Below are 20,698 nucleotides of genomic sequence, written 5' to 3' on the forward strand. Positions count from 1 at the left end.
GCAGAGGACTCTTTCCCGCAGCTGACCCTATCCTGCCTCCCCAGCCTATTGTTCTAGCATGTTCAATCCCCACAGACCTCTCATTGGGCCTCAACTCCCCCAAGTCTCCTCTCTGCCCTGCACCCTGACTGCCTAGGGCAGCCACTGGGGCTCGGTGCAGCCTGAGATGTGACCGCAGAGAAGCCAGTGTCCAGCCACTGTGATAGGGAGCGGTTCTCAGTGAGCTGGGCATGGTTGGAGGCAGGAGGGGAGATGCTTATTTCTGGCCAGGCTGCTGTTTCAGTCTCTGGAAACAGAAGACAGAAATGTCACCTCTCAGAGCTTCTCCCAGATGCATCTGGTGGCGTCTCTGGAGGGGAAGATCTTGTCAAAGTGACAGGAGCATCCTCGGGTGACAGGGTCTGAGGGAAGTCCTCATGATGTTGAGATGAGCTGGGTTCTCGGTGAAGTCCCTTCCCTCATTCAAATTGAGACTTTGAGAAACTGAAGGAAGGTCCATTCAAGGCCCTTAGCAGAATCAGGACCCTGCTGGTCACAAGTCTCTGAATTCTGTGGTCCTGCGACCTCCTGGCAGGTATTGTTGTGGAATGTGCCTCTCCCAGAAGCCCCTGTGTATCTGTCCTCCATGTGTGTCTGTTCCTTGGTGTTTGGCACATCAGCGCATGACTGCATTGGCAGCTGCTGTCTTACCCATGATAGTTTCCCAGGGGGCGGGGCCTATAGCTGCTCCCGCCTCTGTTCTCAGCATGGCCCTGCTGGTAGTAGGTGCTTTCTGAGTGTGTGTGGAGTGAACAAATGAGGGAGAGAGAGTCAGAGAAGGGGGGAAGTGCAGGGTGGTCCCCAGGGAGTATAGTAGCAGTCACCCCCATGAAATGAGGGTGAAGGACCCTGGTGGGGGAAGGCATTTGGAGCTCTCAGCCGGGCTCCCCCTGCAGGGTTTCAGTCATTGACCCATGTGCTCTTCTCTCCCATAGGTGGGGTTCCTTGGGACCTGGAGAGTCCCCCCATGTGCTTGACTGTGGGCCCAGGGCCCATTCGCACGCTACTGAGCCTGGAAGATGCCGCATGGGCCAGCTGTGGGCCGCGGGTCACTGTCCTGGATGCCACCACTCTGCAGACTCAGGTACCCATACCTGAGACTTGTGACCCCAGAGTCCCTGCTGGGACACAGAGCTATAGCCATCTTGTGGCCTGTGCTTTTTAAACAGAGGTATAGGTGGGGGCCAGCTGTGTGTCTCTTCTGGGATGAGGGCCCAGCCTCACGGGCTATGCCAGGCTTGCCTGTCCCACCTCGTCACATCCCATGCTTCATCCTTAGTGGCTGATAGGGACTTTGTGGTGGCTTCCCAGATGGTATTTTGGTGACATTTGCCATTGTTGATGTGTTTGGATTATTGATCTGATCAGGATATGGCGCCAGACCCAGAGAGGAGCCTGACAAAGGTCCCCAGACAGGCAGGCTCCTCAGGCATGCACCCTGGTGGGGGCCTCTTTTCCTGTCTCTGCTAGGTTCTCTGTCTGGGACACCTCTGATTTGATACTTGATAGCTCAGGCACCAGGCAGAACTTGGTGCTGCTAGCTTGTAGGTGGCCAGGGCAGGGTCCTGGAAAGTTTAGTCTTCACAGGATAAGTGGGGAAACTGAGGTATGGGTGCCATGAATGATCTCTAGGGGTGTGTGTGTGTGTGTGTGTGTGTGTGTGTGTGTGTGTGTGTGAGAGAGAGAGAGAGAGAGAGAGAGAGAGAGAGAAGTCCTTGGGGATGGGACCTAATAGTCTCATTATCTATGTTCCTGCTTTTGCTGAAGGCTCGATGTGAGAGTGTCTGAACTGACACATGGGTCTGTGGCCAGTCGTCACTTGGACAATGAACACTTTCGTGTTCCCCATGGAAACACTGGTTTCTGGTACATGAAGGAGGGCAACATGTGTCCTTTCTGAGGTCCTGTGGCTCCCTGTAGGAGGCAGAACTGAGAAGTCTGTAGGTGTCCTAGGTGAGGAGGCTCATGCAGGGCCAGAGGCTGAGGCATTCCCAGGAGTCAGAGGCCCAGGAGAGTGGTTTAGTCTCACACACAGGTCTGAGGACCAGAGAGTCATTAAGACAAATGCCAGTTTGAAGCAGGCAGTCTGAGGACCCCAAAGCGTTGAGGCCTGGCTCTGAAGATGGAAATACCTTCCATCTGCCTTAGCTACTGAGTCAGAGAGCAATTCTCCCTCTCAGCTGTGGTGGTCGCTGGACCATGTGAGGCCCACACACTTGGGGAGGTCATCTGTATGACTCTGTCTACAGGTCAAATCTTCTTCATCTACTGAATCACCTGCACAGACATGCCCTGAGTCATGTTTGACCAGCTGCCTGGACACTGGTCAGGTCATTGCCTGAAGTGACACTAAGTGGCCGTGTTGAAAGAGCTGCAGTACCAGCCCACACCAGCAGGGGCAATGTGGTGGACGTGGGGGGAGTTGGATGACTGACCCTATGCCAGCCAGCTCTTTAGCAGGGGAGGCTCTGTTTTTGTGAGCCACATGGCTCACGTGTGTGTGTGTGTGTGTGTGTGTGTGACCTCCCTGGTGCTGCTGGGCCAGACCAGAGGCCAGGGAGGTGTGGCCAGTGAGAACACAGCCCCATCCTCCTGATTCCTTGTTTTCCTGAAGAGTGGGGAGGGGACCTGGAAGCTGTAACCACAGACCCTGACCCTCTTCCTGGCCCCCTGCTGTACCCTAGAAGATGTCCCTGCTAGACCCCCCCCCCCCCCCCGCGCCACTTCCCTTGAAGGCCCAGCCACCTCCTCTATCTTGGGAAAGGAAGGTGGATGAGGTCAGCTGGCACACCAGATCACGGGGACGGGTTCCCTTAGAAGTCTCTTTCAGGGAGGGAGTGCTCTTTCAGGGGAGCCAAGGATGGTGGCTGCTGTGGAGCTGGAGATCAGACTGGGGAAGCTGGAAGTTGGCTGCCTCCCCCAGACTCCCAGGCTATCTCATAAACAGGAGCAGTGGATGCTCCCTAGAAGGGAGAGCTGGCAGGACTGTGAAATGCCCCACCTCTGTCCCAGCCACTGTTGGCCCATCTCTGTCGGTAGGGCACCCTGCACTCCTGGAGGGGGCGTAGTTTGTGAGCAGGGCTGGGATAGGACAATGGTTTTGTCTCTACTGTGCTTTGTGACCTTGGGCGGGTCACCGAACCTCCCTGTGCAAGGCGGTTAGACATCCACGATCCTGTGTGCCTAGCTCCCCAACTTTCAGCTGTACGAGGCCTCAAGGGTCAAACTGCTTGCATAGGCTCAGTTGTCAGTGATATGGGCCTTGTCACCTTCCGTTGGCAGTGCAGGGAACTCCATCATGGGAAGAAACTCCATCCCCTCCTGCCCCAGGAGTGTGAGCTGGGTACAGAGGAGGTTTGTAGCGCCTGTATGGCTGCTCTCACTCGATTCTGCCCCTCAACGGCCACAGTATTGTCTGACTCTGGCCGACTGCCCCAGGGCTCCAGGGACCTCCTGGCTCCTGTGAGGCTGTGGTGATTTAAGATTAGTCCTGGACCAGCTGCTCTTATGGCAGGGTCATGCTGGCCTTTCACCTGTTCTGTACACCTGGCATGGAGCCCAGTGTCACTGGCCAGGAAGTCCCAGCAGGAGGGGCTGGAAAGCCAGAAGGTGAGTGTTCCTGGGTAGTTGGGAAGCTTCTATGTAGGTGAGTGGCAGCTCGCCTCCCCCCCTCCCCCCATACGTACGCCGCAGTAGTAGCTCAGTTACAAGATCACACCATGTATATTTAATAGAGCCAGCCTCCTGCCTGAATGGAAGGGAGCTGCCCGCTCTGGCATTGTGTGTTAGAGCTGGGTGGCTGCTGCTAATGACCGCAGACTCAGCCTTGGGCTAGCTGGCGCCAGACTTGCCTCTGGGTCCCTGGTGAGTCTAGCCAGTTCTGGGGGAGCCTCTGTCTATGGTTGTACTGAGCCTGGGTTCAGCACCTACAGGGTCTTCCATGCCCCAGCATGCTGCTGGCTTCCCAGAGAGCCCTATGTATTGCCTGCCCATGTAACCTCCCCCAGGGTTGAGGAGGACCATGGGGACTGAACATTTTGGAAACTTAGAGCCAGTTAGCAAGTGTCCCACGCTAGGAGACCTGGTTGTGCATTTCTCACGGGTACAAGGTGAAGACACTAGGGATAATCTAGGTGTCTCTGTGCCCAGGAAGTAACAATGGGTTTTGTTGACCTGGCCGGGACTTAATGTATTTTGCATATATAAACTCATTTTATCTTTCAGCCACCCTTTGACAGGGCAGTTGTTCCTGCTTAAAAGATGAAGAAATGGGCACAGAGAGGTTAAGTAATTCGCCTGAGGCTACATTGCTAGAAAGAGCCAGACTCAGGATTTGAGCCCAGGCCTTACGGGTCTTAATTCCCAGACTGCTTGTCTCTGTGAAAAGGAGGTTCAGTCTCTTCTGGGATGTCACTCTGGGGGTCCCCGTTAGGAACCTGCATCTTTTACTTTGTGTCTTCCGGGTCAAGGATTGTTTTTTTGCACCCTGTTTCTGGTTCATTGGTGGTGACAGCAGGTGCAGCTTAGGGGACAGTCCTAGTGGGCAGCTGTTGGATGCAGTGTATGCCACCAGTCTCCAAGTCCTCAGGCTCTTAGGGGACCAAGACGAAGCCAGACCTGGCCACTGTTCTTCAGGAGTTCAGAGTCCATTGTGGAGAGAGACCAGGGCTATGGTGTTACCTGGCATGGTGAGGTACTGGTGTGGCTGGAACCCAGGGAGGCAGGAGCAGTGCCAGCTCTCTCTAGAGGGAACACAGGAGCTGGGAGGTGGGGATCAGGGCTGGACTTGGCTGGGGCAATAGTATGTGATATGTCACTCAAGAGAAGAACAGGGTGTCAGTTGGGAAGAAAACAGCAGGAGTCAGGCCCACATCCTGGGAGCTGGAGGCAAGCATGACCCCAGGTGGCAGGGCAGTGGGGATGGATCTGGGGAAGAGATCACTGGATTGAGAATTGTTCTCCTCAGCCCACTTGGCCGGGTCCCTGCCTCCGTCCTGACCTTGCTTGGTTCAGGCCCCACGGAGCTGGACCACCGCTGCCTCTGGGCTTTACGATTACCACCGATTGCTTGTTCGGCTCCTTGATCCCAGCAGAGGCAGGAGCGAGGCCTGTTAAATAATAATGTGGCTCACCAGGGCCTGTGTCAACACCGCATCCCCATGTTCATTATCTGCACCGCCACCTTCAAAGTCTAATCCAGTTGTCTGGAGTTCATTCGCAGCGATCGCTGGAGGGGGAGCTGGCTGTGGGGTGATTGTTGCATCTTCATTAGAAAAAAAACAAAGACATTGGGGACAGCAGGCCTCAATGCGGGGTGAGCTCTGCTAGGAGGGTGTGGTGGGGTATCAGGCACGTCTGCTCCCACTGAGTGGCCTGGGGTCTCTGCCTCCCACTCATGGGTCAGGGAGGGGTGGTGGGGACACGGCTGGGGCTGTGGATGTCCTTGAGTTGTTAGATCTATGTAATGCTGCTGCAGACAGGTGGACCAGCTTGGTGTGCAAATGGGTACCAGTCAGAAACAAGCTCTTTTGTTGTATTTTAAAGATTTAATTTTTGAGATTTTTTTTTAGTTATATGCATGCACATGTGTCTCTATGTGGTTATGTATAATGAGTGTGGGTGTCCATGGAGGCCAGAAGATGCCATGGAGCTGGAGTTAAGGCAGTTAGAAGATATTTAACGAGAGTGCTGGGAATTGAACTTGGGTCCTTTGGAAGAGCAGCAAGCGTTTTTAACCAACTGCTGCTCCATCTCTTTAACCACTTCCTTCTTCTTTCCCTGTTTTTGTTGTTGTCGTCATTCTTCTCTTCCTCCTCCTCCTCTTCCTTCTTCCTCATTCTCCTCCTTCTCTTTTAAATTTTATTATTATTGGGGCACATGTGCCACAGGGTGCCTGTGAAGGTCAGAGGACAGTTTCGTGTAGCCATTTCTCTTCTCACTTTATGTGGGTCTCAGAGTTTGAACTCAGGCCATCAAGTGCGCATGGCCAGTACCATATTCTCTGATCTGGCCCTATGCTTTTTCTTTCTTTTTTTCCCCCTTGACATCCACACACCCGCCCATCCTTCTACCCTTCGTTGGCCTTGGAACAGGCTGGCTCCTTTGCACAGCCAGCCTTCGCCTTCTGCTGCCCTCTGTCCTAGGGACACATTCCCATCCCACTGCTCCATCTCTGCCACTCAGTTCTGGGTGGTACCATCACCTCCCCAGCAGGCTACTCTGCCCTGGCTTCAGCCAGTTTGCTTCCATGCTGGTCACGGCTTGACACGTGGGCTGACTGTGTGACTACGTGAACATTCGCCACTTTCTTAAGACATCTCCTCGATGGTTGTCCCTGGGGCCACTAGGACATAGGCTCCTGTGGTTGCAGGTACAGCAGGCCAGGGGCTTGTGGCTCCATGGAGGGCGTCCTGTGGGGCAGGTGACCTGGCAGCAGCTACCTTTTCCCACACGGTCTGCAGTCTGCACTGGGAGAGGCTTAGACACTAGGGACCAGCCCAACTGTCCCTCCTGTCCTAGGAGGAAGTGTGAGACTGAGGAGGCGGGGACAGGGATGCCACACCAGGAGTAAGGTGAAGGTTGAGTGAGTGGCTGGTCAGGGTGTCTCCTGGCCATCGGGGTAGACCTTACCCGTACGGTAGCTGCTGGTGTAGGACAAGATGGGCATTATACCCTTGATCTAGATGTGCCAGGCTGTGGGGCACATGAACTCACAGCTGTGCTACTCGAGGGCCTAGGACCCCCTCAACACCTGCCTCGAGGGGTTTCTACCACAGCCCAGAAGCCCAGAGCTCAGCCAGTGTCTCTGGTAACTGTTTTTATCTTGCTGGGATGGGACACGGGCCCCATGCATGCTTAGGAAGTGTCCTGCCACCACACCCCCACCCCCTGGCACTTTGGAGGAGCCTGACCCTGAGGTCCTGCATACATGGTGTCCCTCTCCCATTATACCCCTGCTCCCTGACCTCTGGAACAGCCCATATAGGGCTGAACTTGAACTCCCCCACCCCCATGGAGTTCTGCCCTGGGACTCACTCATGTAGTTCATGCCCTAGCTGTCTATGGATACTTTGGGACTGTGCATGCAGAACGAAGTCAGGCAGGGCAGGGTTGTCTGGCTCGCCTTGTTCTGAGAGTCCTCCTTGCCAAGATGTGCAGTAGAGGTTCAGGCCAGCAGGGGGCAAGCACACCAGCTGACCCAGGACCTAAGTACCCAGCCTGGAGAGCATGAAGGCCCTGCTGGAAGCCAAGTGTACGCTGGCAATCAGCGGCCCCACTCTGCTCATGCGCCTGCCCTGCGCTGCCCCGAGCTGTCCCTTCCCCTCCCCACTGACCAGTACGAACCCCTTTCGCCACTCAGCCCAACAGACAAGAGACTCCTCTGGGCTCCTGGGCACCTTCCTGTGCACCCCATGCACCCATGCCCCCCCCCCCCCGCGCGCCCTTAAAATTTTCACGTTAGCGCCCAAACTTCGTTTGCATGCATTAGCTGTTGTAAATCCGTCACGGGCCCCGACACAGCATGAATAAAACATCACTGGGCTGTATTAGTTTTCCGTCTCTCATCTTATTTATGACACAAAACGGGTGGGAATTTGAAAAAAAAAAAAACGAAACCCAGGCACGTGGCTTCTAGGGTAATGCGATGCAAATTGGCAGGAGAGCAAAATGAACCCCCAAGTTCTCAGAGCATCTGGGGACCCCCCCCTCAGTGGAGTGCTTGGTGTTTGGGTCACTGAAGCACGTGGGGTCTGGAGCCAGGTCCGTGAAGTCAGCGCTGTTTGGTTTTGTCTTAATATATTTTTTTAACTCGTGCCTTATTGTTCACCCGTTCTTATAAACGAGGAGCTGGCGAGCAAAGAACACGAGAGACTGACTTGCTAAAGATAGTGGGAACTTCCTAGGAGTTCAAAAGGAGGGCTTTCTACAGCAGCAAGGATTAGGTTAGATCTGCAGAAGAGCTGCTTGTGGGGAGAAGGACGAGGGTGTTTTTTGGGATCCTGATGTTTTCTTCCCAGGGAGCACAGTAGAGCAAAAAAGTTAACCAACCGCGAGGGCGCAGCCAGGCGTGAGGGCGTGGTCAGGCATGCTGACTGCCTGGGTTTTGTGTTTGTAAGGACAAGGGAACCTTCTGCTGCCTAAGGGACAGGGCTTTGGGTCCTGTCTTCTCACCAGGAAGAGCCAACTCTCTCTCCATCCAGTATTTGATCTCCCATAGGAAAGTTTAGGTTGATAAAAAGATTTTCATAGTTTTTGCAAGAAGTTTAGAGCCACTGGCTCTGGGATCTGACACAGAAGTTGACTCAGGCAGGGATGGGAACTGGAAGCAAAAGGGAGCAGCCAGGAGAGGGACAGATGAGAGGGGACAGATGGAGGCCAGACGACACACAGGCGGCAGACTAAACCCTGTACCCACCTTGCCATCACTCCCTCCCTGGGGCTCTCCCCCATCTCCCAGACCCCTGAGTCTGTGGCAGGGAAAGCGGGAGGCAGGGACCCAAGAGACAGCCACCTAGTCATCTAGAATGTGACAAAGACACAAAGGGCTGCAGGTACTGTTCACTGAGTGGCTGATGTAGCCACGGGGCTGGGGCCACATGGCCCCCCTGGGCTTTGGGTGTGCTGCCAGCCCTGCTCACTGAATGGCCTGGGGAAGAGTCTAAAGGACAGGGGTTAGGCCAGTTCCTGCCACTTGGCTCCTTGGCATCAGGTCTGGTTGATCCTATAGTTGTCTGTAAGCCTGCCAGCTGGTCTGAGGGAGGCTCTGTGGGAACCTTTGTAAGAGGTGTCCCACTGACCTCTGACCTTGTTGGGAAAGGCTTGGATTGTGGACTTTGTGACTCAGAGCTAAGCTGGCTGTACTGTTTCTTCTGTCAGTGCCTAGTTTTCTCTCCCATAAGCTCTGGAATAGTTGTGGAACTCACTGGGGGCTCCAGCTGCTCCTTGCATATTCAGCCCCCAGGGCGAGCAGCTTAGTCTTCACCTCTCTTCTGCAGCTCCAGCTCCACCGTGGCCTTACGGATGCTATGGATGTGTGGTCCAGGGTAACCTGGAGCCACGGGAGGATCAGAGTCAGGCAGAGGGAGGAGATGGAGTGAGGGGAAAGGAGCCACAGATGAGAAGGGGGAAGGAGAGAGAAATGGTCCCTCCCTCCCTCTCTTGCTTCCTCCCTCCCTCCCTTCCTCCCTCCCTCACCTGCCCTCACACCCTCCCCCTCCCTCCCTCCTTCCCCTGCCTTCACACCTCCCTCCCTCACCTGCCCTCATACCCTCCCTCCCTCACCTGCCCTCACATCCTCCCTCCCTCATCTGTCCTCACATCTCAGGGTGTGCACTGGCTTCAGCAGAGGCTTCATAACTCATGGACCTGCCCCTCTCATGAGAGAGTTAAAACCCTGGTCCCTGTAGGTGAGTTACAGTAAGGGTGTCTTGGGCTGGTCAGAGCCCTAGGTAGGCAGGACCCTGTGCCATCATTAGGACAGCCCTGGGAAGCCCTGGTCATGACTACTTTAAAGTTGAAATAACTAAGGCAAGGAGTGGCTGGACTGACTGAATCCAGTCTTCAGACTTTGACTTTTGCTGCCCCCAGCAGTAATGAGCAGGTAGCAAAGCCTGTCTGAGGACAGGAGGGCCCACAGCAGGGGAGGCCTTTTGGCCATTTCTTTTGTCTAGAATGATGCTTCCAGAACATCAAGTTTTGTACATTTCCTTGCAAGCTAAACTGTGCGTGGCTATCATTATTGCTGCTGGTGGGACTCTTTGTCTGCCTGTCCCCACAATAGCCCTGAGTTGGGAGTATCTTCCATTCAGTCGAGGGGGTGATGTCCCTCCTACCCTGCCGAGCATGAACTGGCTTTCTGGGGAGAGATGGAGACCGCTCCATCTCAAGCCTTCTTGACCAGGCCAGTTTTGGTTTTTTTGTTTTGTTTTGTTTTTCTGGCTGAGCCCTTGACCTCAACCAGGTCAGGCAAGGCAGTGCGCCACACCAACTAGAGTGTGGGAACCGTGTCTCATCTGAGTGACTAGACACCCTGGTTTGACCCAGGCTTGGAATTTCCTGAGGTTCCAGAGTCAAATGTCACACCTGTCACAACTAGCTAGATACACGAACCAGAGCGAATGGGCTACCCAGGTGAGGGACTTGGCTCCCCCTCCCCTTTCCTGGCAATGGAACTCTGTAAATGTCACGTTAGTCTTTCCTTCTGTTGCTCTGACTGTGGAGGGTTGATGAGAACGAAACAGACTGAGAGAGGCAAGGTACTTTTATGATGATAGCTTGTACAAGGCACCCTCTCAGGACATTCAGCCCTGCAGTCCCGAGTCTTAATTTCCAGTCTTTCCACTGGTCAACTGAGCCATGACAGCTGTCATTCTTTGAAGTTCCTGTGTTTTGCCTTGAGTGATGGTGGAAGGGTGGTTGCCACCCTTGGCTGTCCCCAGGGATTGGAGGGAAGCAGTGTTTGGTGGGCAGCCTATCTCCATCCCATGACCAGACTTCTCAGGACTAGCTAATCCGTGGTGACTGGAAAGGAATGGGTGGCAAACATCTCTTTAAGCCCAACCCTGATTGAATGCTAGGGCCGAGGGTCCTCTGAACCTCTAGGAATGGGCTGAAGAGTGGGGTCCACTCATGCCCCACTCAGCCCATCTGGGGCCTTCAGTCCCCTTTCTGGATTTGTTCGCTGTCTTTTATGTCAGTAACGCACTGGTGTCTAGTGCCCTGCCTGACTCTATAGAGGTTGGTGTCTACAGTTGGCATTCAGGAAGAAGAAATAGACACCTTGTTCACTGTCTTTTCTGTCATCTGACTTTTTGGAGGTCTATTGTTGGTGTCCAGGAAGTAGAAATAGACACCTTGTCCACTGTCTCCCTGTTCCTGGGTAGCCTCCCTTACCCTGTCAGCCTCCCAGCCCCTCGCACCATCTTGGGCTCTAATGACTTTGAGTGCTGAGCACATCACCCTGGGAATTTATGGCAATGGAGCAGAAGCGTCACCTGGAGGCACATAAATATTACAGGAGCAGCTGCGTCAGCAGTCCTCCGAGAAGATCAGTCACCTGGAACCGGCAGTGTGGGTGGCCATGTGCTGGGTGTCCAGAGGCTGTGGAGGTAGGCCCTGTGAGTGGGGCAGACCTTGCATCGTCCTGGTCCCACACAACAGCAGGCAGGGGCCCTTTCGGGCGTGCCACGTGCCTTCTCCACTGAGTCCTCAGCGCTCTGCCGGGCCAGCTCTCTGTGTTTAATAATTACCCCCTGTGTGTGTGCCTGTGTGTATATGCACATTTGAGTGCATGTGTGTGCATATACACGGAGGCCAGAAGAGGGTGTCAGATCTCTCAGTGCTGGGGTTACAGGTGTTTGTAAGCTGCCTGATGTGGATGCTGGGAACTGAACTCACATCCTCTACATGAGCAGTCCATGCTCTGAACCTTTGGGTTGTATCTCCAGTGTTTCACTGCGTAGCCCACACTGGTCTTGAACTCCCGACCATCCGTCCTGCGTCAGCTTACTGCATATCAGGATTGGAGGCTCGAGCCTCCACACCCAGCTCCCAGTCTTTAGAAGACTTGGCACACTAGAATCCAGGCCCCTCGTTACTAGTTTGATGCTTGGTATTGTTTTGATTGGCCAGGGGCCTCTTTGATTCGAACTATGGACACATTTCCCATCGCTCTTCCACAAATTCCTTGCTTTTAGAGTTGGGAAGGACTCTGGGCTGTAACTCAGCTTTCCCTGCCCCAACCCACTGTCCCCTTGGTGTCCTAGCTGGTGGCCCCAAAGGGAATGGGGCAATGTGCTCACTGCTCCCTGCCGAGTGGTGTCACCTCTGGTCTTTTTTTCAGGGGTGGGACTTGGGAGAACCCTCAAGTTCCCACTTATATGGTCTCTTCCAGTCCTGCCAGGGAAAGTTTGATATCTGTTGGCAGGACCAGCACCTGTGATCAGAGGGCTGTGTGCCAGGCTCCCTGTCTGGATTCTTTCCTGTATGGTGAGGCTTGGCTTCCAGGAAAGATTGGTTTACCAGCTCAGCAGTTATGTGGCTCATTGGCACTGAGCCCAGAGGGCACTGAGGCCTGGGGACCACTGCTACCTTTCCTCACCCTGGGGTGCTGGGCTTGGATCCCCTTGGGACCTATGACACTGGCATGTTTTCTATCCCTACCTGCCATCTCTTTATGGGCCAGGAGGCTCAGCTAGGAATCCAAGACCAGCTTTTATTCCAGGCATCAGTCTCTCGCCCCTTCTTGTCCCTGTGAGTTGGCATGGGTCTGCATGGTCCACTAGCCCCAGTATTGACTAGGCTGCCCATCTCTGGAGAAACAAGGCTGGGTTTGCCCTGCAGACTTCTTCAATCAGACTGCAGGCAGGGCACAGAGTTGGCGCCGAGGCCTCACATTTCACAGTGTGTTTGGCTTCTCTTGGGGTCAGCAATGCTCTGACCTTTCTCCTGTGTGGCCTCGTAATGCATCCCTGCTGCTACATGTGTGCATGTGTGTGCATTTGCAGACAAAGACGGTTTGCTGTTTTTTGGGAAAGACCGCAGACAACGCTTGCTGGGCTTTCCCTACGCGGTGGGTGCTGAATCGGTCTGTCACCATGCTGAGAACTGGCTGAGGGGCGTTTGCCAGGCTCGACTTCTGCGTCTCCCCTGACTTTGTGCTGTCGGGCTTCAGAGGAGGATCCCACTTGAGCTCCCCTGGATCCCCCTCTAGCAAATAAGGAGCCATCATGGATGTCACCAAAGAAACAGCTCAAGCCAGGGACTGGACTGGATCAGCAGAGACAGGCTGCAGGCCTTGAGCGATGGGCTGTTGTGCCCCTGCTGCACTGCGTGGCCCCACCCTTTCTCCGTGTAGGCTGAGTTTCTCTCAGAAGTCAGGGAAACTTGAAGTGGAGGCTGCAGCTGAGAAGAGAGACACATCCCCTCCTGGGCACCCCAGGAGTGCTTAGATAGAGCCCCCCAGTCTGAGGGAGGAGGCAGGTCCCTGTCCTCACCTTAGGGATGCCCCACCCTGTAGAGACCATGCACCCTGGCTGTCTGATGGTCAGGGACTTCTGCTCTGTATGTGTGTATGTGGGAGTGTGTGTGCATGTGTATGTGTGCATACATGTATATGCAAGCACTTGTGTGTATGTGTGTGCGCGTGCATGTGTGAATATGTGTAAATACATGTATATGCATGCACTTGTGTGAGTGTGTGTGTGCGCATTCATGTGCATACACTGTGTATGGGTGTGTTTGTGTGGAGGGGCCAGAGGACACCCTGGGATGTCATTCCTCAGGTACTGTCCACTTTTTCTTTTTGAGACGTGGCCTCCCATTGGCTTTTAACTAGATGAGTACTCAGTAGGTCCCCAGTCTCCACCTCTGTAGTGGTGAGCTTGTAATGTGCAATTAGGGGAAGAAACATGGAATACCAAAAGCAAAGAACACAGGTTCCAAGGACCAAACTTGGATCCTCTTGCTTGCAAGGCACGCACCTTACTGACTGAAACGCCTCCCCTGCTCTGTCTTTAATCCCCTTGCCGTCCTCATTTACTTCTGAGCTCTTGCTCTCTGGGTTTTGAACATTATTTCTCGACTTTCCCTGCCCTCACCATACTATGAGAGATGAGGATTTGGTTTGCACTCCTAGTTCCTTCCCCAGGGAGTTCTGCATGTTGCCGCGGTTTCTTTAAATAATATAGATAGTTGGACATGGCCTGTGATCCTAGTATTTAGGAGGCAGAGGTAGGAGAATTATGAGCTGGAGGCCAGCCTGGGCAACATGGTATCAGTCTAACAAGGGGTATATAGCAAGACCCTGTCTCAAAGACAAAACTATGCATATAGCTTCAACTTCTGCTAGCTGGTGGCTCTATCTTTCCCTGCTGGAAGTCGAGGACCAGAAAGGAGCCCTTGTGTGTGTTGGACTTGGGTCTCCACATGAGAGCCAAGCATGCATTGTTCAAGCATGCATTGTTCAAGCATGCATTGTTGCCTTCTTGTCTTGCTGTCACATTGGCTGTCTATAGTCACTCCCGTTAGGAGCATTTCCACCACCGCAACTGGTCCGCACTGCAAACCTGATTCCTGTTAGTTGCTAATCTGTGCAGCACACTGGGCTTCCAAGCTCTATTGCAGACAGTGATTCTGACAGAGCCTTGTTTTAGCTCGCGCTCTTGAAGAACATGGGAACCCCTGACCCTGGAGAATGGGGGCTGGTCGGGATGGCAACCTTGGCCTGATACCCCCATCCCCTCTGTATGTAGCAAAGCTTCGAGGCGCACCAGGACGAGGCTGTGAGTGTGACACACATGGTGAAGGCTGGCAGCGGTGTCTGGATGGCCTTCTCCTCTGGCTCCTCCATCCGCCTCTTCCACACCGAGACCCTGGAACATCTTCAGGAGATCAACATTGCCACCAGGACCACCTTCCTCCTGCCAGGTGAGGCTGTGAAACTACCTGGGGCTGGGATAAGAGGACTGACACTCACGGATGCGAGCAGGTGGTTGTGTAGTGGGCATCCCAGCTCATTCAGTGCCAGGGCAGCCTTGGTCAGCCTCAAAAACTGGTTCATAGTAGACGGGAAGTGGTAGGGCTGGGTTTATTCCCAGCTTTGAACTACCAAAGCCCCCATTCCTGACCCTTTGCCCCCTGTACCACATCTCAGCAATTGGGGTGCTCAGGAGTGGGGGGCTGTAAGTTGGCAGGCTTTCCTGCGCTGGCAGCTGGAACCAAAAATGCATGGACAGGGGACCCAGGCTGTCTACACTGTTCCACTGAAACACTGTCACCTGTGTTGGACTGATGGGCCGTGGCAAGGCTGGGAGTGGGTTTGAGCTGAGCTGGGGAAAGGCTCACTGGCCAGCACCTTTGGGGTCTGAGGGCCTCCCCTAAGACCCGCTCCCTATTTCCAGCTGTGACCCAGTCACCTTCTTGGCTGTTTCTTCCTCCCAGCTAGTCAGGGCATCACCAGGGTCAAGTGGCTATTAACAAGCTAGGCAGCAACCATGACTGTCGACTCAGAGCTGCCAGTCTGCCAGAGCCCCTTGCCAAGCCAGACTCGGCTGATGGCATCACACTGTGCTCTAAAGTCCACAAGCCGCAGACGGTCCCCAAGTTACAGATGCAGACATGGGTTTCCTCAGCAGGATCACATGCTTTGACATGCAGTGGTGGGGACGGTCCCTTCCGCACCATTCCCCTGCATCAGAAGCCCTGCGTTGCTTGTGGTCCTTTTCTTTCCTGCCTTCTCCTCTCCCTTCCTCCAGTTTGATTCTATTTCCTGAAAGGTGAGGAGGGGGGAGTGGGATAGGACTGGGGGGATGGACCAGTTTCATCCATTATACAACACAATAAAAAATTCTCTGTATCATAGAAATACTTCTGCATTTATCTTGATAGCTAAATTATTTCAAGATAATGGAACAATGGAAAAAATGGTTAATCTTAGGAGGTTTTGAAAATCTTGGGAGCCTTGTCTAGTCAGGGCCGAGGAAAGAGAGAGGCGGCAGCTTCAGCTGTCAGAGGCCGGTCTGGGGGTGGAGAAGCACAGCTCATGGCTGTAACCCTGAGGACCCCCGACACCGTGTTCCTGACTTTTAAAGGGGCGGCACCATGGGTGAGTGTCATTGTTTCCATGTCATGTGAGCAGAGACCCAGGAGGCTGCACGACCGGCCTGTCCCTAGGTGGCGGCCACAGCCTCCCCACAGACTCAGTTTCTCCATGGATGAGCAGGAACTTGGTCCATCCATAGCTCAGAGTCACATTCTTGTTGGGCCCCCTTCTCCGCTTGGCCACAGTGGTCCACTCCTTCATCTGCATCCATCACTCTGCAGTTCTTGGCATGAGAAGCCCCAGTCCTGACAGGGACGTTTACTGCCCTCATTCTCTCTGTCCTCATTGTTAGGTGTCTCCTGCCAAGCCTCTTTGCCCACTCTGAGCTCCTGGGTCAGTACTTTCCCAAGGCACTAGCTGTGTGATCAGATGGCGGTGGGGGGGGCTTTCCTGGGTCTTGGCCTTCTCTAGGTCTGGGTATCCAAACTGAGTATCTAGTACCCCTGAGCTGGGAGAGCCCATGACCCCCAAGCTGAGCTGGAGTCAGTTACAGTGGCAGGAATCAGAGGGCAGAGGGCGGCTTCCCGTCCGCCCCACACTGTGCCCTGGAGGAAGAAAGGCCGAACAGGGTTTTTAAATTCTTTAGTAGAGATATTTAAAACAGGCTTTTAAGTATTTCCTCTCCCCCACACCACCAAATGAAATAATTGCATAATTAGTAATAAATTTGTTCTTCCTCTAAGCGTGGATTTTTTTTAGGGCGTGTTAAAAAATTTATCACGTTTCCTTCCCCCACCCTTCCTTCCACTCGAGCACCCGACTGGTATTAATGCATTTTTTTTAAACCTAAACTCCCTCCTCCTTTTAACTAGACAGGTCATTAATAAAATGTTCTCCGAGAGCCTGAGCTTTTAAAAGTTGTATATCTCCAGATAGATGGCCAGGGTGAGCTGAGCCCTGTGTATTAAGTCTCTATGATCAAATATTTATCCACCATTAGAATTTTTTTTTCTTTTGGACTGTTTGTGAAGTGTCTCGCTCTTTTTCTTGAGGTGGAAGGAGAGGGGCCCCAGAATGAAGCCTTTAAATGAAGCCATTTCTCACCCCTGTGGTCTTGTTGGGCCTCTCTTCACCTGCCTTCCAATTGTCAAGCTTCTGCTATGGTTGGGTTGAGGATGCCTCCAGCGCCAATCACTGTTGGTCTTGGGGTCTAGGGAGCTTATGGAAAGGAACATGAGGCATGTGGGGTGCAGCATATCCACAGCTCCCTCTTGGCCCTTTTTTGTTATTTTGGGGGGTTTGTATCTGGGTTGGAACTGAGCACATTAGAGTCTAGGGCCTTTAAACAATTCTAATATTACTCAATGAACCTCCAGTGACTGACTGTGTACTACTGTCTCAGAGCTGTGCTCAACCGTGTGTGTGTGTGTGTGTGTGTGTGTGCACATCCATCCATCACCTACCCACCCTTTTTATCATCTGCCCACCCATCTATTCATCTGTCTATCCATCTACCAACCTGTTCATTTACCATTTGCCAATCTGTCCATCTGTCCATCCATCCATCCATCCATCCTTCTGTCCGTCCATCCGTACGTCTGTCCGTCCATCCATCCATCCATCCATCCATCCATCCATCCATCCGTCTATCCATGATACCTCCTGCCATCCATTCACTGACTGTTTAATCCATCTATCTGTCCATCTATCTACGGACACTTGCCAATCTGCCTATCCATCTGCCTACCCATCCATCCATTCATCCCTCCATCCATCCTTTCTTTCATCCATCTGTCCGCTCATCCATCATCCACCCATTCATCTATCCATTGCTCATCCATCACTCATCTTACCCATTCACCTGTTCATTTACCAGTCCATCTGTCTATGCACTTGTCCATCTCCATCCATCCATCCATCAATCCACCCACCCACTGCCCAGTGAACTCTTACATCCACTCCCCTATCCACCCTTCTTCTCATCTATGCATCTGTCCATACATCTACTCATCCACCCATCTGCTCAGGGTGGAGTAACCTGGCAGCGGTCCTATTTACAGACTCTGCCCTGGCCCCCTTCTAGTACGTCTCACTGCTACCAGCTTCTACCCATTACAGACTGTCACACCGGCTCTTCATTGGCTTGCAGCCTGGTGCCAGGCAACTGAGCCCTGACACACAGAGCCCGCATTGGCCAGGCACTGTGCCCTGAGGTATTACCCTGCTGTGTCCTCACAGCAGTTCCTTTACACATGGGGAAACTGAGGTCTGACTGGGTGCCCATGTCCTAACCCCAGCACCCTCCCACTTGTCTTGGGGGAAGTCTGGGCTGTACAGCTCCCTCCCCAGGATGAACTGAGCTCATGTTGTCTCTCTCTCTGCAGGCCAGAAGCACCTGTGTGTCACCAGCCTCCTCATCTGCCAGGGTCTGCTCTGGGTAGGCACTGACCAGGGTGTCATTGTCCTGTTGCCCGTGCCCCGGCTGGAGGGCATCCCCAAGATCACAGGTGAGGTTCCAGGGCTGTCTGGGTAGGTTTGGGGCTTGACTTCAGGGATAAGGGGGAACCTGGCCCAGACATCTGCAAACCCAGTGATTCATGATAGAGTCCAGCCTCTCTGTCCCTCTTACCTGAGCCAGGGCATGGTAAAATGATAGCCTAGGATACCTTCTGATTCTTGCTTTTCTGGTCTGGGTGGAGAAGTTCACACTGGCCAGAGAATCTGAGTGCTGGCTGAGGCACTTGATGCAATGACAGAGGCTCTGCTGGGCCCTGCTGCCTCTGTTTGTAGTGGGGTATCAGAGGTAGAAGTGTGGGCTCTGGGGATAGGCCCGTGTCAGCTGTGGCAGCCAGTCTGCCCTGACCTGTGACCCTAGGCCTAAGAGAACAGAAGCAGGGTCAGGGGAAACCCCTGGTGTTTAGGCACTAGAGCTCTGGTCCCCTTTGCCTCTGCCTTGAAAGGGAAGACTGTAGTCTCCTCTAGTGGCCGGTTAGCACGGGGGTGAGAAGGAGGAACCAGCCTGAGCCAACCATGCCAGACCTCTACCCTCTTCTGGGAGTCCCATCTTCATGATGCACTTACTAGAGCAATTTGATCATGCAAGGATGGCACCCAGGCTGGGTGGGACACGGAGATGCATGAGGCAGGTAATGTCCAGGACAGCTCTGGTCCAGGCAGAGGGTGCTGTGCTGGAGTGAGATCAGGGAGTAGCTAGGTACCACTTCCCTGGGAGGATGCAGGCAGGATGCAATGTGGATGCTGGCGCTTGGCTGGAAGGGAGAGCTGGAGAGCCTCTTACAAGACTTGGCTTTCTGGGTGGAGTTCGGAGGGAAGTTATCAGTGAGGCCATTTCCACGGGAGATGGAGGATGGCCTCTGTGAAAGACTTTTCCTTTTAGGCCACCAACCAGCTCCCCAGTCATGACATGGAGACTTCTTATGTATGCTCTGCCTAGCTTAGGCTCGTTTCTGGTTAACTCTTTTAATTTAAATTACCCAGTTTCTTCTTATCTACCTTTAGCCTTGGGGCTAACTTTTCACTTTTCTTCCCTTCCGCTTGTCTTTCTGTCACTGTTTCTCGTGTCAGGCTGGCTGGCAGCTGCCTGGTTTCTTGCCCCGGGTGTCTCCCTCGTTCCTTCCTCTCTTCTTCTCTTCCTATTTATTTTCTCTGCGTGCCAGCCCTGCCTAGCCTTTTTCTGCCTAGCTATCGGTCATTCAGCTCTTTATTAGACCGATCAGGTGCCTTAGGCAGGCAAGGTGAAACAGCAACACATCTTTATATAATTAAACAAATGCAGCGTAAACAAATGTAACACATCTGTACATAGTTAAAATAATATACCATAACAGGCCCCACTTGGTGAAGTCATGCCATGAAGCATGGCATAGACAGATCTCATGACCTCTGGGGAGATGCTAACATAGATGGCAGAAGAAAATGTCCTACCCACCCAGAAAGTTCTCCAGAAGCACTTGGCTATCTCCCTTAATGACCTGTCTCTTGACCCTTCTCCTCTGCTCCGTTCTCATAGGGAAAGGCATGGTGTCTCTCAATGGTCACTGTGGACCTGTGGCCTTCCTGGCTGTGGCCATGAGTATTTTGGCCCCCGATATCCTACGGAGTGACCAGGAAGAGACTGAAGGGCCTCAGGCCGAGGAGGACAAGCCAGACGGGCAATCTCACGAACCAGTGCCCGCCCCTGACAGCCACCCAGGCCGAGAGTTAACGCGCAAGAAGGGCATCCTGCTCCAATACCGCCTACGCTCCACGGCTCACCTCCCGGGGCCCCTGCTGTCGGTGCGGGAGCCAGCACCCACTGACGGTTCAGCTCTGGAGCACAGTGAGGAAGATGGCTCCATTTACGAGATGGCTGATGATCCTGATGTCTGGGTACGCAGCCGGCCCTGTGCCCGTGATGCCCACCGCAAGGAGATCTGTTCTGTGGCCATCATCTCTGGTGGGCAAGGCTATCGCCACTTTGGCAATGCTCCAGGAGGCCTGAGTGGGCGACCGGCTCCGTGCAGTGAGACAGACAGCACACTTCTTATCTGGCAGGTGCCCTTGGCTCTATAGCTTCCCATCCTGCCCATCTGGAGGTTACAGGGCGGCTGGACCACTACAGACATGCTGGGACCCTTTTTGGCCCAGCTGGGTTCCCTCCAGGAACCTGCACAGACCACAAGACAGGTCTGGATTCTCCACTGAGGCCTTGAAGAGCAGAGGGAAACCTTTGGAAACAAAACTTCAGAATGTTTTGGGGTGGGTTTTAGGGTCTTGGGGAATGGAAGAACACACTTGGAGAATATGGCCTTTTTGTTTTGTTTTTGAAGCAAAAAACATAAAACCTCACCACTGCCTGCTGAACCTGGAACCTTTTGTTGGGGCTGAGTGAGGCTCAGAGGTGGCCGTGCCCTTCCAGGAAGGATGTATGTGTGGGTGTCTGAGCATGTGGACTAGCGTGTGAATATATATATGAATACTTATGTCCGATGTATATTATATGTGTATAAATACAATCTGTACATAATGGGTCTCTGGGAGGTGCTGGAATAAAAGGCAAGAGATATGTGGGCCCTGTGGGGTTTATGAAATGTCATGGGGGTGGGACACCGTGAATGA

At 53.4% G+C, this 20,698-nt stretch overlaps 1 protein-coding gene across 7 annotated transcripts in view; it reads left to right on the forward strand.

The window, feature by feature from the left end:
• Arhgef10l (Rho guanine nucleotide exchange factor 10 like) overlaps positions 1-20,634 on the forward strand; it is a 123,884-nt gene extending 103,250 nt beyond the window's left edge. For all 7 annotated transcript variants that reach the window (XM_057784345.1, XM_057784346.1, XM_057784347.1 and 4 more), the window contains 4 exons: positions 975-1,123; positions 14,292-14,466; positions 17,965-18,087; positions 19,611-20,634. In XM_057784345.1, coding sequence (XP_057640328.1) covers positions 975-1,123; positions 14,292-14,466; positions 17,965-18,087; positions 19,611-20,152 — 989 coding nt within the window. In that variant the 3' untranslated portion in view covers positions 20,153-20,634. The remainder of the gene's footprint in view (positions 1-974; positions 1,124-14,291; positions 14,467-17,964; positions 18,088-19,610) is intronic.
• The last annotated feature ends 64 nt before the right edge of the window (positions 20,635-20,698 follow it).

Source organism: Chionomys nivalis, chromosome 11, assembly GCF_950005125.1.
Source record: "Chionomys nivalis chromosome 11, mChiNiv1.1, whole genome shotgun sequence".
NCBI lineage: Eukaryota > Metazoa > Chordata > Mammalia > Rodentia > Cricetidae > Chionomys > Chionomys nivalis.